At 44.4% G+C, this 20,362-nt stretch overlaps 1 protein-coding gene across 2 annotated transcripts in view; it reads left to right on the top strand.

Moving 5' to 3' along the window:
- Window positions 1–18,832, top strand: part of LYN (LYN proto-oncogene, Src family tyrosine kinase) — a 116,910-nt gene extending 98,078 nt beyond the window's left edge. For both annotated transcript variants that reach the window (XM_045896539.3, XM_045896537.3), the window contains exons 11-13: window positions 7,936–8,089; window positions 11,119–11,250; window positions 17,377–18,832. In XM_045896539.3, the coding sequence (XP_045752495.1) occupies window positions 7,936–8,089; window positions 11,119–11,250; window positions 17,377–17,579 (489 nt within the window). In that variant the 3' untranslated portion in view covers window positions 17,580–18,832. The remainder of the gene's footprint in view (window positions 1–7,935; window positions 8,090–11,118; window positions 11,251–17,376) is intronic.
- Window positions 18,833–20,362: the final 1,530 nt, after the last annotated feature.

Genomic DNA, 20,362 nt, shown 5'->3' with positions numbered 1-20,362 from the left:
CTTAACGTAATGTCCTCAATTTTCATCCATGCATGTGTCAGAATTTCATTACTTTTTTTAAGGCTAAATAATATTCCATTGTGTGTATAGATCACATTTTGTTTATCCATTCATTCATCAGTGGACACTTAGGTTGCTTCCACCTTTTGGCTCTTGTGAAAAATGCTACTATGAACAGAGGTGTACAAATATCTGTTACATATTGTACAAACATCTGCTTTTAATTTTAGGGGGATATACCCAGAAGTGGAATTGATGGATCACAGGGTAATTCCATGTTTGTATGGTAATTTTTTTAAGAACACCCATTCTGTCTTCCACAGTGGCTGCAGCATTTTATATTCCCACCAGCAAAGCATGAGGATTCCAATTTCTCCACATACTCACCAACATTTGTTATTTTCTGCTTTTTTGTTTGTTTGTTTTTTGTTTGTTTGTTTGTCTTTGTAATAACCATCCTCATGGGTGTGAAGTACTCCCAACAAGTTGTCATAAGAGAACATCTATGGGAATTAGTTGAAAAATGTGTCTTCCTTTTTTGCTAAAGAAGGTGAATCTCCTTCATGAAAACTTACTGATTTGAATATGATATTCAGTGACATTGTGGGTGTCTCCCTGAGACATTCTTGCATACCGTTGGATGGATTAAATGTTGACCAGTCACCAGAACCTTACCAGCCCTCCCTAAGTTTGCATATAGCAAACTGCCCTCATCTTTGAGCTTTGAAGGTAGTCTGAAAGACTGCAAACTTTAACTTGGCCAGTCTATAAATTATCTTGTTTTTTTATTTCTCTTTTCCCTCCTTGTACCTTTCTGTGAGCCTTCCACTATCTGTACCTCTTTGTAAAGGAAGAAGCCAGTCTGGATAAATGGTTAAGGGCACAGGTGGTGGGACCAGCCAAACTGGGATTCAAATCCAAGTTTATCCAGGAAAAAAATTACCTTCTCCAAGACTCAGCTTCCTAATGATTTTTTTTTTTAAGATCTTATTTATTTATTTGAGAGAGAGACAATGAGAGACAGAGAGCATGAGAGGGAGGAGGGTCAGAGGGAGAAGCAGACTCCCCACTGAGCGGGGAGCCCAATGCGGGACTCGATTCCGCGACTCCAAGATCCTGACCTGAGCCGAAGGCAGTCGCTTAACCAACTGAGCCACCCAGCTGCCCCAAGACTCAGCTTCCTTATCTTTACTATGAAGATTGCCTGCCTCATCGGCTTCTTTTAAGGATGATAAATGCCTGGCCAGGTGCCTGGGCAGAGTAAGAAGCCAGTGCATGGCAGCTGTAATCATCACCATCACCCCATTATCAGAGTAATATACTTCACTACTTCTTAGCAGTTTCACTTGAAAGAGAAAAATAAAAACCTAATAACCAAATAAAGCTAAAACAACATTTCTAAGAAATTTTCACCCCAAAACGCAGCAAGGAATGATCTCTCTGTTCCATCCCTTCCTCTACCAAATTACAGATTGAAGAGTGTAGGACTCTAGTATGGAAAGATCAATGAATATTAATAGAAAAATGTTTCTATAAAAACTATCAAGGGCTATAAAACAAATGCTGTCATATTTAGAGTACAGAGGAGATGTGTTCTTACTTAAGCTTTCTTTTTGAAAGCTCCCTGTTGTCTTACATTCTATTTTTCTGTGGTCATTAAATGCTCTGTAGCTCAGATTGACCCTAGGGGATCCCTGTTACAAAGGATCCTTCACATAGACTGTAGGTTTTACCCAATTGCTTTTCATTGGTTCTATTCCAACTTATTAATATTATCATTATCATTATTTCACATGCTTCCTAGGACTTTTGAAAGTGATTAATTATTTGAATTCTATTTTTCCCAAGTGTAGGAAGCAAATACATCATCTAAAGAATAAAGTTATCGATGCCCACTAGGACAGGTAAAGCAATAAAACCAGATTTTTATTCTTTCCTGCCTTTTGGCACTTTTCTTGTTTAATTTCTCTCATTGCTTGTCTAGATGATAAATGTTTTCCAACCAGCCAATTCTAAGACAGGTTTTATTTTCAGTTCCAGATTCTCATTTAGGCTGGAATTTCCTGGGGCAGATTTTAGCTTTGCTTGAGAGATCACATTGAGTCCCTCAATTAGGTTCCTTTCATTCCTTTATTCCCTCCGTCATCTGACTCAAATGTGGGCTTCTTCTCATTAAAATAAAAAATAACTCACTAAGCAAGATAGCTTGTTATTTGCCAATTTCTCAGAAAAGTGATAGTAATTAGGATGAATACAAGAACACCAGAGCAAGACTTCCAGAGCAAGGCAGTCCACACAAACATTTTGTTATTTGTCCAAAGCATCACTCAGATTCTCTGGGGAAAGCAGCCCAGTGTGTGTGCTAGGCAAGCCATTCAAGAGCACAGGCTTGGGACAGGCTACTGAAGGCTCAGAGCCTGAGCATCTGAATGGGAGAGAAACTGCTAGAAGCTGGGGCGTACGTACTGTGTGGGATGCTGGGTGGACACGCTTCTGATTGGACCTCTAAGAAAAACAGGAAAAGATGAGTGACCTCTGTGGTCATTGCTAGCGAGGAAGGTCACTTACGAGGAGGATTATTTGAGCTCTGCTTTGGTATGTAAAAACATAATTGAGATTTTTTTCCCCTCTAGAGTTGTATTCCACATAAAATAAGCCCACTGGAATTTCCCTAGCGGCTGGAGTCCTTAGGTATTTCCTGCCCCAAGCAGAACTGTCCTGAGACCCCCAGTTGGCCACTGGCAACTCGCTTCTCAGTAAATGTATTTGATGATGGAAGCTGTGCATCACTCAGAGAGCGGGAGCCTTGTTGCCTTCCTCAGAACAGCCCAGGCAGGGGTGTGTGAAGAGTGTCTGCTGAGCTGCCCGCCATGTTTACTCCCCATTTTGGGAAGAGGAACACGGACTTTCTATCTGAATGCTAATGTTGGAGAAGGAATTTAAATGAGTTAGCTCAGCTCACATGCTTCTGAAAACTCTGGTCTGATTTCTGACCTTGTACCCTGGGGAAAAAAATGTATTTGCAAAGTAAATAGAACTCTAGATTTAGTGTTCCGTGCCCACTTTGCGATCATAAGTGTACACACGGGCGTGTATGGTGTATATTTGTTTGTGCGTCGTCGAAAGTAATGAGCAGAGGCTGTAGTGCTTTCCAGAATGTTGGTGTTCTGAAAACTGGCCATAGGTTTGTGTGTATTTGTGTGTGTGTAAAATGACATCTGTAGATACGAATATACCAGAAAATAAACACATGCTGGAGACACCACTGTAAGGCCCCTCTGAGGTGCTGAGGAGGGTCTGAAATCCACCCCGATCCAGCTCCCCCACCAGCCAAGACAGCTGGCTCACCTACCCCTAGAGGACTGCGCCTTCGACCTCGTTGCGGACCTTGGAGGGTACATCTGTTGGGAGGGATGATACTTTCTATTTCACACCAGCAGCAGAAGAGACAGGCCAGCGTATTTGGGGTGAGAGCATTTGATAATACCTTTTTTCCCTGGCTGCACGTGTGTTTTTAGCTCGTTCATTTCCCCCATGCAGACACCGGATGAGCAATTTCTTTTCTTCTCACACTGCATCCAAAAGGCCTCTCGGAAAAACTTGGATTGCATGGGACTGGAAGTCTGCTCCTCGAGCACCTGACAAGATAAGACTGCCCTTTACCTTGGGGACAGCATTTTTCATATGGCCCTTGTGCCTAGAACTTGCACCAGGTACTCGATGCCTGGAACTTCACCAGAGCCCATGTGGGTTACTGGCTCAGGGTCACTATCTTAATAATTCCTCTTGGCCCTCCCAGGATGGCAGAACACCACACACACACACACACACACACACACACACACGTACCCCAAAGGGAGAAATGTCATCATATATTTCCACTGAAGGGACAAAAAGAGGAACTAAGAAATGTACATTTGCCATGCTCTGTGAGAACATGAGAAATGCAAAGCACACCTAAGCGTAAATCAGCTAGCTTTAAACCCGGAGTAGGAAAACATCACTAACATTGTCTTCTTACATGATTGCTCTCATCTTAGGTAATGGGGACACTTTTATGTCAACTTTCCAGTAGCTTCACACCCAGACTCTCTCATAGAGTTAGGAATGAGTACGTCAACATGAGAGACATGTTTCATTCCTTTGTTAGCCTCAGCAGGGAGTTTACAGGAGTTGAGGTCTTCTCGGGTTTGTACATCACTAGGCCTGGTGTTGTGAGGCTGCTGTGGTCCAGGATGAAGACCATCTCTTCCTAAGATTTAAAACATAAGGATAAAGTCATTCCCACGTCCTCTGAAGAATGGCCCAGCCCCAGAACATGATATAGAGAGACGGAGGCCACGGTCCCCTGTCCCCAGGCTGTGAGGCTGGGGGAGTGATAGGAAATACAGAGGCTCAAGGCACATACGCCGAGCTGTTGATGGACTAGGTCTTCAGCCAAGGCATTGCCAGCACCTCTGTCATTGGGCCCTGAACCTTAGCCTCCTCCCTGCTGGCCCAGGCTCCTTACTGCTGGATGCACCCCCCTGCTCCTTCTGTGGCTTAAGCTGAGCTGTACGGGAGCTTCCTTTCCCAAGCATTATGAGGACAGCAGTCCACTTGGCAAGGTTGTAGGTAATGTGTTGAGACTAAGAGCTCCTTCCAATCTATGTAGAACGTTGAGTGTTTTTTAAAAATTTTTAAAGATTTTAAAAGAGAGAGCGAGAGAGAGAGCACAAGCAGGGGAGAGGGAGAAGCAGGCTCCTCACTGAGCAGGGAGCCCCATGCGGGACTCCATCCGAGGATCCCCAGGACCCCGGGATCCTGACCTGAGCCGAAGGCAGACGCTTTACCCACCGAGCCACCCAGGCGCCCCCTATGTGGAACTTTGAATCCTAAAATAGCTTAAGTTTAAAAGCATATGATCTGGTGTGGTGCTTATGAAACTTTAACATGCATGCACATCACCCACAAATCTTGTTAAAATTCGGATTCTGAATGAATACATCTGGGTCCGAGTCCAAAATGCTACACTTCTGCCAAGTTCCCACTTGATGTTAAGCCTGCTCCTGACCTGAGGGCCACACTTCGTGTCACAAGGGTCCAGAGCGGTTCTCCGCCTGGACTGCCCCACTCCCATAGATTCAGGTTTAATTGGGTGAGGGTGAGGCGTAGGTGGTGGTAGTATGTAAAGATCCCCAGGGACACAGCCAGAGTTAAGAAATACTGGCATGGGGTTAAGACTTAACTGCTAAATGCACAGAAGGGAAATTCAATTGACTTCCAAACCATTGCACTAACCTGTGGTGTGACCCTGGGAAAGAAATTTCCTTTCAGCTTCATCAGAGCTCTAAGGGGAATGACAGTTACTGCTTTTTTTTTTTCTTTTTTAAATAACATTTAGATCATTAAAATCCGCCAGCAAGAATAAGAGAGACGTGGATAGTTTGTGCCGTGGCCTAGAGGCTCTGTCCGGGCCACCAGCACGCATCTGTGTGGGTCAGTCTGTGTCCCTAGAGGGGCGCACAGCGGAGGTTCTCAGGGCCAAGGCCAAGTGCAAGTGCAGACCCAGCTTGAGATGGCGGCTGACTTCAGCTCTTTGGGGTTCTTGCCCCCATTTGTATATAGCTATTGGAATGTGACCTAAGGGCCCAAGGATAGGAATGTGCACACCCTACACCTGCCCTGAGGGATTTACATTCCTGCTGCGATGACAGGTAAACAGAGAAGGAGCCGGGGCCCTGAGACCACACACGTTTGCAGAGGAGAGTCGGGTAAGGCTCCTTAGAGGAAGTGACATCTCCACTAAGGCCTTCAGAATGAGTTGGCCGGGCCCAAGGACCAAGAGTGAACGTTCCAAGCAGAGGCAGCTGTGGAACCTGGATACAGGACAGGAGCTGGTCAACGGGGAGGAGGCAGGAGGGTTGAGGAGGGGCCGGTCACACAGTGGCAGTGATAAGGAGTTCAGACACTGGGACACCTGGGCGGCTCAGTGGGTTAAGCGCCTGCTTTCTGCTCAGGTCATGATCCCAGGGTCCTGGGATTGAGCCCCGCATCGGGCTCCCTGCTCAGAGGGGAGCCTGCTTCTCCCTCTCCCTCTGCCTGCCACTCCCCCTGCTTATGTACTTGCTGTCTCTCTCTGACAAATAAATAAATGAAATCTTAAAAAAACAATGGAGTTCAGACCTTGTCTTGAAGCTAGTTTTAAGCAGGGAATGACATGGTCAGACTTGCACAGAGGATTAAAGTATTCCTGTGGAGGGATGTGGTGGCCCAGACCCTCAGGGAAGTGAGGGCAGGGACCCAACCCCAGCGACACCCACTCGGGGTCACACAGCCCAGGTCTTCTGCACTTGACCAGCACTGTTCCAGGGCCACGCGCGCTCGTCTTGCTTGGAAAAGCTGTACGTTATTAAATCGTCACTTCAACAAAAGCAAAAGATCAGACCTCTGTTGTTCTTTCTGATGTATGATTTTCTCTGTTCAAAACGGTGTTCCTCGGTGTCAGATGCCAACCGCCGGGCTGATGGGACACTGAGACCTGCCCTCGTGTGTGCTGATTATCACCCACCAGACTTCTGTGGCCGCGAAAATCCCATCTGCCCAATTCCTGCAGCAGTGTGCTGGCAACATAGTATTCTGGTAGTATTGAAAACCCAGCACATTTCCTAAAGAACTTTCTGAGAAGAGGCTTGTTGACAAGCTTGAGGGTTCCAAGAGATACACGGGAAGACAGACAAGGTACAAGGTGTGGCTCTGCCCTGGAGGTGTCTCCTGTCTGGCAGGAAGACAATAGGCACACAAAACTGGGTGAAAATAAAGACAGAGCTCTGATCAGTAGGTGCAGATGGTTTTTGTACAAACTGACCACTGAGGGTGGGCAGAGAGTGAAGAGAAACCATCCAAGAGGAGTTCAGGGAAGGCCCTCTGGGCAGAAGGTAAACGTAGGGATTGGCCGAGGGGAGGGAGGCAAGGCGGTCCGGGGGAGGGTCCAGGAGAAGCACAGCCAGTAAGCTGAGCTCCATGCGAAGCAGCCCAGCCTTGCTGAAGGGGGGGCTTCAACTGAGTACATGAGTGGGGAAAGTCAGGTCCTCCGAGCTGAGACTGCAGGAATTCGAGATAGAATCCAAAAGAATACATTCATTCCTATGTGACAGAATCCTAATGAGAGCTGTCCTTCTCACTGCCCACCAGATCCCGAGACGTACTTCATTCCTTCCTTCGTTATATCCATCCTTGATTCTTTCCTTCCTTCCTTCCTTCCTTCCTTCCTTCCTTCCTTCCTTCCTTCCTTCCAGATCCTTATCTTTATAATTTGGTAATATGTTCCCTAAACATCTCATTTTGATTCCTTTAAAAACCCAGTTTTCTAGCAAGTAATGAAGTAGTTTCACCTCCCCTACTTTATGGTTTTGTTTAGGTCTTTGGATTCTTTCCTGCTGTCCTGCTTTGTGGTCAGAGTGAATCTCTCCGTTCCTCTTGGAACTCTGGGGGGTGGGGGGGACTCGGAGAACCGGTTCTGCAGGCTGTTGATTAACTGGACAGCAAGGCTGCTGACCAAGGACATCCTGTTCTTGATACCCCAAGCATTTCATATTGGCATGTGACTTTCTCCAGCTCTGTTTTCTCATCTGAAACACTGGGATCATGATGTCTGTGGATCTCTGTGCAAGAATTTAGTAGGGTCTTAAGATTCCCTACCCATTAGGAAATGTCAAGACAGGCAGCTATGTTAAAAATCACATTGAGACGTGACCCCTATATTGGAGATTTGGGGTGGGGGCAGCTATTTTAGAAAGGACTCAAAATACTGGTTGTATTTTACTCACTGTGTTTAAAACTTGAATGGCCAGAATAATATCCATGAAAGGATTTCAGGAACTTGTAAGTGTTTTGGTTTTCCTTGATGTGATAACCTCCCCTAAATTGAAAATGAGAGCCTCTTTCTGGTTTCAGATTGCAGAGGGAATGGCGTACATCGAGAGGAAGAACTACATTCACCGAGACCTACGAGCAGCAAACGTTCTGGTCTCTGAGTCACTCATGTGCAAAATTGCAGATTTTGGCCTTGCTCGAGTAATCGAAGATAATGAGTACACAGCAAGGGAAGGTATGTTGTCCTCACCATCTTTACGATCTTTACATGTTTTGTTATTTAGTTTTGTTTCTGTCTGTTGTTGTTTTTTTTTTTACAAAGCAATTACAAATAGTCATCTGTAAAAAAATGAACTCATTTTGTAAAATGTTCACAATATACCATAGTTGTTGTTTGTGGGTTTGTTCTAATACTTGTTTTTAAAAATTACTCTCCTGATTAACTCCACATACTGTTTATAAAGTTTACAGATGTTGTCATTTGTATTTCAGTTAAGCAAAAGAAAACAAAAAGAGACTTGGCAAGTTCAAAATTCTTTGTTTATATTGTATGTTCAAGCCTTTTACCCAAACAATGAAGCACACTGTTCCTAACTGTAGAGAAGACATTTGCAACAATAATTCTGTATCTTCTATTCTGGCCTTTTCATTGCAAATTAAAACTTGGAAATTATCACACACAGAGAAATAAATGTAATGCACTCCTTTATTTAACCGCATTCCATATTCTACACATATTAAAACACAGAGAGGGCGCCTGGGTGGCTCAGTAGGTTGGGCATCTGCTTTCAGCTCAGGTCATGATCCCGGGATCCTGGGATCGAGCCCCACATTAGGCTTCCTGCTCAGTGGGGAGTCTGCTTCTCCCTCTGCCCCTCCCCCTGCTTGTGCTATCTCTCTTGCTCTCTGACAAATAAGGAAAGGAAAGAAGAAAGAAAGAAAGAAAGAAAGAAAGAAAGGAAGGAAGGAAGGAAGGAAGGAAGGAAGGAAGGAAGGAAGGAAGGAAGGAAGGAAGGAAGGAAGGAAGGAGAGAGAGAGAAAGAAAGAAAGAGAGAGAAAGAAAGATGGCAGCTTGAGAACCTTGTTTTGATTTGTTTAGCATCTCTTGTGCCCATCATGCTTCAGGCGGTTCTCCTCCTGCCTCAGGATTGTGTTCTCTTAGGTGGGTGACAACTTGTCCTCAGCAAAAAGGCAGGTGAAGGAAAACAGTTTGAGGAAAGGGAGTGAAAAATAACAACTAAAATCTTGTGAGTAGTTGCAGTATGGTGGGCACTATTCTAAGTGCTTTTCTTCCTTTTTTCTTCCTTTCTTTCTAAGATTTATTTATTTATTTTAGAGAGAGAGGGAGAGCGCACGAGGCAGGGAGAGGCAGAGGGAGAGGGAGAGAGAATCTCAAGCAGATTCCCCACTAAGCGTGGAGCCCGACGTGGGGCTCAATCCCAGGACCCTGAGATCATGACTTGAACCGAAATCAAGAGTCAGGTGCTTAACTGGCTGAGCCACCCAGGCTCCCCTCTAAGTGCTTTTCATACGTTATTTCATTTATGTTTATAATAACCCTATGTAATAAGCCCTATTGTTGTTGTTGTTATTATCATTCCCACCTTATAGGTGAGGCCACAGAGAAGCTCAGCAGCTTCTAAGGTCCTGTAGTAAGTGGGAGAGCCAAGAACCAAACCCAAGAGATGTAGTCTCAGAGTTCACCATCTAGAACATATTCCACTGGCTCTGTTGAATTGGACAAGACTGGTGGTGCCTTAAAAAATAACTAACTCTTCTTGTGTGAGACAGGTGGCTTAGTTCAGAGAGCCTGGGTCCTAGAATTCAATAGTAGCCATTTCAGGGCCACCATAATAATTACCTTTTGTCTGTATTTACCCTGTGCCGAGCGTGCAGATCAACCCAGTTAACTCTGGCACCAACTTGAGGGAGGTTCCGTCTCCTCATCTTATAGATGAAGGTGCCGACAAAGCCCAGAGACAGTAGGTGGTTTGCCAGGGTCACACCAGGTTGGAAACAGCAGAACCGGGATTCAAACCAAGATGCACTGTGTGGGACTGACTCCACACCCCCACACACACACCAGGGCCCCTCCTGGATCAACATGCCCCAACCCCCACCCTGCCTTCTGCCACTGCCCAGCAGGGTCAGTCCCCAGAACGTGCAATAGTGAGTGCTCTGCACACCGTACCTAGCTGTTCCATGAGGCTTTCTGCTGTCCTTATTGATCTCGTTCAGATTTCCAATTTGGGTCTGATACCACAAGAAATTCTAAAGCAAAAATCTAATAAAGGCAAACATGTTTAAAATCTTTAAAAACGGTTGGTGGGAACCCCTAGCCTTTCCAGGATATAAGGATGACATTCTGTGCCTGAGTCCCTACTTTCCTTGAGATGTCCCTGCAAGTTACCCCGAGCCAGGTTTGTCCCTTAGCCTCACCAGCTCCCCATGAGAATCCTGGTGTCATTACTATCTCTCTCTGGGCAGATCATGATGCTACCCAATTCCTAAAAGTAGTAAAGTTTGGGCTGAGCAAGTGAAATCAGGAGACTTTAGCATTTGGAGTAGTATCTGAAACTCCTGTTGGTATGAGCTTACAGAGATTTGTCTGCAAGAATGTACACATCAAGAGATATTTATATTCCATATAAACATAGTATGGGTTCATTGGAGAACATGTGAACACTGAAGATGTATGCTTTAGAGGCTGCTGTTAAGGGACAAATACACAAGCTAAGAACAAATTTCTTTACATTCTGTGTCATGTTCTTTGGTTTAAAGTGGGCTCATTATGATGTCTCTGGCAGGATACACAAGAAACTTTCCTTCTCAGGGTGCCTGGGTGGCTCAGTCGGTTAAGGGTCTGCCCTCGGCTCAGGTCATGATCCCAGGGTCCTGGGATCGAGCCCCGCATTGGGCTCCATGCTTGGCAGGGAGCCTGCTTCTCCCTCTCCCATTCCCCCTGCTTGTATTCCCTCTCTCGCTGTGTCTCTTTCTGTCAAATAAATAAATAAAATCTTAAAAAAAAAAAAAAGGAAACTTTGCTTCTCACAAGGGGAATGCCCAAAAGGGAAACGGGAGGGAGGCAACTATTTTCAGTATAGCATTTTTGTTACCATCTCTGTCCTGTGCTATGTATATGCATTACCTATTCAAAAGAAATAGTTAAAATTTTCCCCAAAAGAAGGAAAGTATGAAGGTGACATGCCCACGACTTTTTTGTTTCAGTTCAGAGGCCCAAGTAAGACATGTCTTCTCCCTTAGGTGCCAAATTCCCCATTAAGTGGACAGCTCCAGAAGCAATCAACTTTGGATGTTTCACGATTAAGTCTGATGTGTGGTCCTTTGGAATTCTCCTGTATGAAATCGTCACCTATGGGAAAATTCCCTACCCAGGTACCGTTTCCTTACCTATTTCCATTCAAGCGGTCTATATGAGAAAAAAAAAAAGCCAAATGGCAGGACGCATAAAAACATAAATCCATATCCAAAAGCTAAGAATAAGCCCTTTTCCAAATGACTATCTTGAGTGGAAAGTGTTCTAAAAATGCTTAGACACTTCTCTGCCTTCTTATTTGATTGAGTGCATCTCCTTTGTTTTTTCCCCCTAACGAATCCCTGGCACCTCTCAGTGCCTGGAAGGTGCCTGGCACCGTCGTAGGTGTTGCAGATACGAGGACGGAGTAGAAGGCTAGACACGGGTGCTCTCCTAAGCAGTGCACCTGACGGAGAAGGAAACAGACCCAGAAATGAGGAATCGCAATGCTTTTGGGTTAGTTTTGAAACAGAGATTTGTATGAAGTACTTCGGAGCCTCTGTCTCTTCGGGAAATAACCTCCTCTGTTTATCAGTGAAAGGTCTTTCCGACCTATAACTTACCGAATGTGAGGACATCCATTCGGTGTCTCTCGGTTCCTAACACCGAAAGCCCTTGGAGCCGGATTGCACCAGTCTTCCCTTTAACCGGGACCCGTGCCTGAATATGCAAGGAGGATTTCTCCCAAAGCCTTCACATTAATGTTAGGCTTTTTACAAAATCGATGGATATGATGAATTTAAAATTGAATCTTTAATAGTTAAATCATTCCCTCATTTGAAAAATATCTGAGGGTGCCGGGTACCCCTGAGGGGCCCCAACGCAGCAGTCACAGCTCCTGCCTTTGAGAGCTGGTATTCTGGTAGGAAGAGACTGATAACAGTGAGGCGACAGTCTGTCAGATGGCACAGTGCCCTATGGAGTGGGTTAAAGATTGTCGAGGAGGAGGAGGGCTGCTGGTTTTACACTATGATCCTGGTAGCAGCAGGTATGAGGAGGGAGCCACAGGGCCGTCGGGGGGGCTGAGCGTCCCTTAGAGAAAACAGCCACTATATGGGATCCCGAGGCCCCATGGTTTGGGTCTCAGTGAGAATTTGCTGGATGAATGAATGGACGTGCTCAAGCCATTTAACATCTAGATAGACACCATGCTGTGGATGAGAAAAACTTGTGGACAGAGCCACAGTGTGGCCTTCATGCTCCTGATCACCCTCAGTGCTGTTTGGGGGAAGAGTCATAGGGAAGTCGGGGACCAGGGCCAGCGGGGAGAGGGGAGAGTTTTCGGATGGCGCCTACACAGTGGGCTGACTGTCCCTTGAAATCCCCCTTGTGCCAACACTTCATATCTGACTGCCACTCTGCTCTAGATGCTGAAGTGAATGAGAACATTAGGGGAAAATAGGGAAAAAGAAATATTTTCTTGATCGATCATGATATCTGACATTATGTATCTATATAATCTGTATCTATCTACAGAGAAAGATAGTCTATTCAGATTACATATATAATCTGATATCTGATCAAATAAACATTTAAGGGCCCCTAGGTGGCTCAGTCATTAAGCGTCTGCCTTCAGCTCAGGTCATGATCCCAGGGTCCTGGGATCGAGTCCCACATAGGGCTCCCTGCTCAGCGGGAGTCTGCTTCTCCCTCTCCCGCTCCCCTTGCTTGTGCTCTCTCTCTCTCTGTCAAATAAATAAATAAATAAATAAATATTTAACTTCATCAAATGATCTGTGATATGTCTGACATGCTCCAGAACGACATACAGACAATTCCCATGAGGCTCAGAGAAGGCGACTCTTGCCCAGAACTGAATCACTAGCTCCTGGCAGAGCTGCTTCTGAACCCCAGGCCCATGTTCTCATCCATATGCTCAATGTTCAGGATTTAAAAATGTTTAGGATAAAAAAATTGTTAAAAAAAAAAAGCAGTAGAAAAATGGTAAAAATAAAATAAAATAAAATAAAATAAAAAAAATACAGTAGGACCAACCAGAAAGCACTGACCGATCTACTCCCAGGGTAGCTTGTCCCCTGTAAGGACCAGGGGTGTGAGAGATACCGTCAGGAGCTCTGGATTGATGATGTATTCAGGTCATGAGGAGAGCCTTTAGCATTAGGAGATGCGAACAGAACTGAACAATCCTATTTACATAAATCTCAGAGGACTTGATTCACAGGTGGCACAGAAATTGGTGAACGTTGCCGACATGGGGTATTCCCATCACTGTTATAAAACTGCTCATGGGAGAGACGCCACTGATAATTGAGTTATCTGGGCGTATCTTCTTTACCCGGAAGAGTGCTGGATATGTTAAGTTTGGGGTTTTTTTAAGTGGTTTAGAAACCATATGCCTACCTTTGCAAAATAATGGGAATAAAAGAAAGGAGGGGACAAAACAAAGAGGAAATAAGAAGGTCAAATATAAAGTGAACACATATTTTTTAAAAGAAATAAAAGACTAAAAGATGAAATACAGCAAAATGTTATTATCCTTGGGCAGTGAAATGATAGGCTATATTAATTTTCTTTTTGATAAGCTTCTGAAGTTTCCAATTTTTATTTTTTTCTAACTTTTTAAAAATTATGTCTTTATTAAGTATTTCCATTCTTGTTTAAGTAATATACATGCATCAAAAAATGAGGTAGTATGAAAAGACTTCTAATGAAAAATTGCCTCCCTGGCCTCATGCTCCTCAAAGGCATTTACTTTCAGGAATTTTAGTTATTTATTCTAATATTTGTTGTTCAGAATTCAAAATATTATATTCATACTATTATCTCTTAAATAAAAAATTTTCCCCGTTTTACTTATCGTTAAGAGTATGATCCCATGGTTCTAAATTCAAGAGATACAAAGAAGTATGTGGTGGAAGTGGTGTGCCTTTCATTCCTCATCTCCAGACAGCCCTCCCTCCCCTTGCCCCCATCAGAACCATTAATATCAATTTCAGTGAATTGAACGGAGACCCTCTAGAAATATCCATGGAGATACAATTAGAGGTGTAGCAAATACACATGTTGGCTGGGTGCCAAAACTGATATCACCAACAGAGAGCAAACTTCTGGGGATAAGAGAGTAAAATATATAATTTTGTCAGTAAAAGTTACATATCAAAACCCTAGTAGTCAAATACTAAATTTTCTATTCTCTGCTGTACTGCATTTTTCTCCTCCCTGTGCTCCTTCACCAACTTCTAGTCTCTGCTAATTCCTACCCACTCCAGATTTCATTTCCTGCTTCCCACCCACCTCCCTCTCCTGAGGGTATCTCCCCCATTGGTCTGTGAGCCATTTGTGGACAAGACTTGGTCTTAATCGTCTTTGTATCTCTCAGAGCCTAGTGTTAGCTTGTGTCCCATTGTAAGCACTCAGGAAATGCTTGTGGAGAGAATGGCGGATGGAATATGAAACGGCTTGCTTTTATGAGCACCAGTGTTTGCTTTCTTTAACCTAGCAACAGAGCAATGACCAAGTATCAGGTTTAATCTTAGGGTCTGGTTGAGGTCTCCCTCCCCCTCTTTCTTTGTTCTGTAAGACTTGTTACTTAATAGCCTTATTTTGCTCGTTGATTTACTCGTGCATTTAGATTTCTTTCTTTCTAGTCCTCTTACCAAGTCAGATTCCCCCAGGCAGGATGGGCTTTTATCTGCATCACGGAGAGTCCTGCAGAGTCAGGAAAACATATGAGAACAAGGAAGGAAAAATCTGCAGTGGGGCAAGGTTCGGGGGGCAGGGGCTAGAAAAATCTTTTCTTCTGTGGGCACGTTCTGACCTTTCATTCAGCTGGGGGTTCTCCAGGCAGAAAGTGAAAGAGATATTCCTAAGACGTTGGGCATCCAGCTACCATTTTCTATCACCCTGAATGTTAGTCCTCCTCCCAGGATCCCAGAGCTTCCCCCAATGCCCATGTAGAAGCAAAATAGAGGGATTTCATCTGAGATTTATCTAAGTGAGGAGAGTGAGTGACAAGAGCCAGAGCAATGCTGAAACCACATAATTTCTGGAGACTGGAACCCCAAATGAAGAAAGGACTGCAAATCGGTCTCTTGGCTTCAAGAATGAGAATAAATTGAAGTCTTTCCATTAGAACATTCCAGTTACACAAATATCCGAAGACCGTGTTTCAGAAGACTTGAGCAAAATTAATTCACTATGTAAACAACTTTCAAGAGATCTTAGCATTTATAAAGTTTGCTTGGAACTTTGCATTTCGAAAAAGAAGGACTCTTCCAAGACAGAAGTAATCATGTCTTCTTTCAAGGGTTTAAATCCATGCAGGGCCTTCAGTCACTGTGTTAGAAAAAGCAAGGTTAGTTAAGGTTAGAGGAGTTCAAAGGTCACTGATCATGACCCATGGTAAGAAAAAAACAGAAACCCCACTCCACAAATAGAACAAAAGTTTCATAAAATCGCACTAACTTTTACTATGTGCGGTGTGTTCTGATCTTTGCTATTTCATTCTGTTGTGATTTATTTTAAAAATACTGATAGTTCCCTAAAAATAATTAATTTGTCGATCTCAAATGGGTAGTGACCCACAATTTGAGAAACACCAGTTAGAGGATAAATTCAAAAGAAGGCTCTGTTTCAAATCTAGTAAAGGACATTTCACTTCTAGCTATCTTAGAATCTTCCCAGTGACCACCAGTGGTAAAAATCTATGGCTGTGGAAAGGAAATTGGTTGAGATAAATGGAATTCCTCATGTGCTGGGCATCAGACATATTCTACCTGAAAATATGCTGCATGAAATACCTTTTTCCCTAGAGAATGAGGTATTCACAAAACAAGCAAAACATGCAGATGTGGATAGGTCCTGCTACACTGCTAAATGAGCATATTCCTCTATCCCATTTTAATCATGGAGGAAAATGTTCTTTTTCCCCCTTAAACCTGTTCTTGGTATCAAAGATTGACATTTCAGCTTCTGAACTACCCTGCGTCGTTTGACCATATTACAAGCCACCCTTCATTACCAGTCCTTTTGTAGAGCTCAGTAGGAATAATGAACACCCCACTTCCCTCACTGGGTGTTGAGAACACGCGTATCACAGAGTCAGTGTGAGTTCTGACTCTGGCCTGTACTGAAGACTTTGTAGGGGACAGTTTAATGATTGGGACATAATCCACTGGACTAGCTGATTTAAGGATTTTGACTTCTTCCACTAAACTTATAGGGAAAAGCGGATTTTTAAATATATATATATTGGTAAGAGATAATGTACATGAAGATGATTTTTTGGTATATGTATTACAGGTAGAAGCTGGAAACAATACCATAAAAGAAACTGAGATTGAGGGTTAGGATTGGGTTTGAGTAGTTCATTGAAGGGTCAGCCAAGTCCATTATCCTTCTGCCGTTAAAAGCTTGCTCTGTTTTCTACTTCCCATGTTGGCCTGTTTTCACTCAGGCAAACTGAATACTGTCTTGACCCCTTCGTACTAAAATTTACATTACTTAGTTGCTCACAGAAATCTCCTTAGCGTCCCTATCCGTTTGCGAGGATTGCCGTAGCGAAATACCACAGACTGAATGGGGCAAATTAATTTTCTCAGTTTTGGAGACCAGGTGTCTCCGACAAGGTGTGGGCAGGTTTGGCTTTTCCTGAGGCTCCTCGTTGGCCTGTAGATGGCCACCTTCTTGTTGTGTCTTCACACGGGCATTTCCTCGGTGCCCACACGATGCCCACATATCCCGGGTCTCTGTATCCTAATCTCCTTTTCTTCTAAGGACATCGGTCAGATTGGGTTAGGGCCCACCCTAACTTGATTACCTCTTTAAAAACCCTGTCTCTGCAGGCAGTCATGTTCTGAGGCTGGGGACTGAGGAGTTCAGGAGTTCTGAGGACTTCAACATATGAATGTATTGTGGGGCGGGGTGGGGGCACAATTCAGCCCATAACCACCTCTAAAGCTTGCTTCAAGATTGCATGCAGGATGGGGTGCCTGGGTGACTCAGTCGGTTAAGCGTCTGCCTTAGGCCCTGGCCCTGATCTCAGGGTCCTGGGATCGAGCCCTGCGTCGGGGAGTCTGCTTCTCCCTCTGTGCTCGCTCTCCCTCACCCTCTCTCTCTCTCTCTCAAATAAATACAAATAAAATAAAAAACAGAAAAGAATGGATGCGGGACGTGGGGATCAGAAAGCCCACTGCAAAGCTCAACCCTGGGTCAGGTTTCTCAATGGTTGGTTTCTTTTGCTTTAGGGAGAACTAATGCCGATGTGATGACCGCCCTGTCCCAGGGCTACCGGATGCCCCGCATGGAGAACTGCCCAGACGAGCTCTATGACATCATGAAAATGTGCTGGAAGGAAAAGGCCGAAGAGAGGCCAACGTTTGATTACTTGCAGAGCGTCCTGGATGATTTCTACACGGCCACAGAAGGGCAGTATCAGCAGCAGCCTTAACGCACAGGAAGGCTCGTGGCCATTGGCTGGGACGGCTGCCTCCTGCCAAAAGAAAACAGGACAATCACCGGCTGCGCTAGGATCTCTTGCACTAGGTCATCACCACCCCTGCTTCCTGAAAGTGAGGCCAGGCTACTCAGGAAGAACATTCTCGACATGGAAGAAAAGTATTCTCGTTCTCGTTGGCTGATGCTCGCTGGTGGCCGCTTGGGCTGCTCCCAGCTGGGACCCTTGCTTTGCTAGACCAGCATCTGCAGCCAGCCTTCTGAGAAGAAAACACCTGTTCTGTCCAAGATGCACCCACTCTGGCCTCTTGTTTACAGCTTAATGTGTGACTCTGGGGTTCAGAGGCCATTGCAGTGAATCTCAAATAGTAACAGACTGAAACTCATTTATAAAAGTAAAGTAACCGGATGCATATCGTGACCCTTCTTTGCATTTTCTTTGTGCTTTGGCTTATCTGTTAAAAAAATTACTAATCCAATCTGTTAGAGTTTGCAGGTGAAGTCCAAAGTTAAAATGGTCTCTCCCAGATTTCAGTGAGGTCCCCTCCCCCTAAAATCCGAGACTGGTAAACATTTTCCTTCCGTGGAGACTGCTCAGAAACCCCTAGACATGAAGCAGAACAACCGCAATCTTCTGGTCTGGCCCTGTAGAAATGTCCCTGGTGAGCATCAGAGCTGCTGTGTGTCCCAGCAGGGACCCCGCCAACAGCCAGGCCTGGCCCAGACCTCTCAGGACAGGGACAAGGGCCGCAGGAACTGCTCTACCCTAAGAAGGAATATTTCTAACAGTCCAGCTTTTCAATTCCACAATTTCCTACAGTGTACTTTGGGAGAGTAATAAGATTCTAATCTCTGCAGGGCCTTATGGGGCCTGATAAAACATAAGAATTTTCTTTATTGCTTCCAATGATTTGAACGTTATTTTAATGATGAAATGTTAATTTTAGTTGTACTTGAGAAAAGTAAAGACGCCATCTTTGGGTCTATTTTTGTGATTCAGCAATCTTTTCTAAATTGTGTAAGGCATGTGTGAGACTATTTATACAAGGATATGAAAGCAGAATAAGTGACTGAGGAGGCTCAAAAGAGCCCCCGTAGCACAGGATACGAGAGGTTTTGTTTACTAAATTTTTCTACTGTAAGCTTTGAATAGAAAATGCTGTATCACCTCATGTTTCTCATGCTCTTGTGTATATACCTAATATTTCTATTTTTTGATTTTATTTTAATACACCTGGCCCAATAACATCTCGAGTTTTTTCCTTGTGTTTAACATTTCTAATGATCATTAAACTAAAAATGAGTACCGTTTGGGGGGAAATGAGAGGGAATTCCATATAGTTACATCGTTTAAAGAACTTGTACAAGTTCTACCTCCATCTTTTGAGCAAAAAAAAAAAAAAGAAAGAAAGAAAATGAAAACCAGGAGTTGACAGCCTGGATGTCCCTTAAGAGAGCCAAATAGGATTTGTTTTCAAATAGGCTTAGCAGGTATCACTAGAATTTCATTTTATGTGTGTTGCCTAGGTGTTGGGTACCTAGGAGAAGGGATAAAATATTCTACTGTTCCCTAAATTTTAACCTGTTTTCCTGTGCGTTTTTTTAAATGTCCTTCCTCAAATATTCTAAAGTTCTTGATTGACAAGTGCCACCCTCACGAAAATGGAGTATTATCCCCATATAATGTCTGCACAAGCTGATGACTTGATTCACAACGCTCAGTCTTCTGCACACACCCACCTGTTCACATTTCATTTCAGAATCACACATATGGCCCGGCATGTTATGCGGAGAGAAAGTGTAAAGAATCCCTAAGACAAGAAGAAGTCTCTAGAAAATTAGTAAGTTTATCTTCCCTTGTTTTTCTTCCCTTGATTGTGCTTCCTTTTGCCTTTTGACATTCAACTTTCCTTCTCAGTCAAGTCAGTGAGCCTTTCCTCCATCACCTTGGGCCTGTCGCTCCCTTTCAGGATGTGCTCCAGCCACGTGATGCTCAAGGGACAGCAAGCTCAGTCTCTTCCCTCGACGGGAGGATTCCAGCTTCCTCATGACTGGCAGGCAGAATGAGGGGCTGGGCAGGTGTTTGTGTCATGATAGGGTCTCCCGTGGAGTGCAGAGTGCCTGATATCATCACCTCCCCGATCATCATCGAGGACTTGAAAGGTAGAATGGCCGCTCCTCTACCCCCTCAGACCTTGCCTTTGTGGTTCTGTGGTGAGGGACTTGTGTCACTACTCGAAGAGCTTCCCCGCTGGATATACTGTGCCCAGGCTTGAAAGTCACTCCCTCGCTTTGACCCAATATTGCAAAGTTAACTGCGCAAAGGAAGGCCAGCCCTCTCTTTCCCTCAGACGGTCTGGCTGCCCCCGGAGGAGGGAGGATTACAGGAAGAAGGAAAAGGAGAAAAGGTGCCTTTTTCCTTTCTTACGACCATGAAGCTCATGGAATCTGAGGTAAAACTCATAGGCTTGACACGGGTGTCCTCAGGAGAGGGGACACTCCGTAGCCCCTCCTCGCAGACCTCCCTGGGTTCTGTCAGAATCGCACTGGAAAAGCCTACTGCCCAGGCCTTCTCCTAGGGAAGATACTACACTGCAGAAGCCTCATTCGTGTCCCCAAAGTGTAAAAGAGGCCAATAAAAGAAGGGACCGTATTTATTTACTTACACAGCGGGATAGATCAAGGGCACTGAAATCTAACTATAAACCCATTTTCAACTTTGCCTGTGGTGATGGCTCTCCTTTTATCTTTCCTTTTGCTCGAACAAACTGCGTCATC

This window comes from Mirounga angustirostris, unplaced genomic scaffold, assembly GCF_029215605.1.
Source record: "Mirounga angustirostris isolate CCGP_5_RB_7025 unplaced genomic scaffold, mMirAng1.0.hap1 SCAF_4, whole genome shotgun sequence".
NCBI classification, from domain to species: domain Eukaryota; kingdom Metazoa; phylum Chordata; class Mammalia; order Carnivora; family Phocidae; genus Mirounga; species Mirounga angustirostris.
The sequence above is the reverse complement of the archived record's forward strand: the minus strand, read 5'-3'. Positions and strand labels throughout refer to the sequence as shown.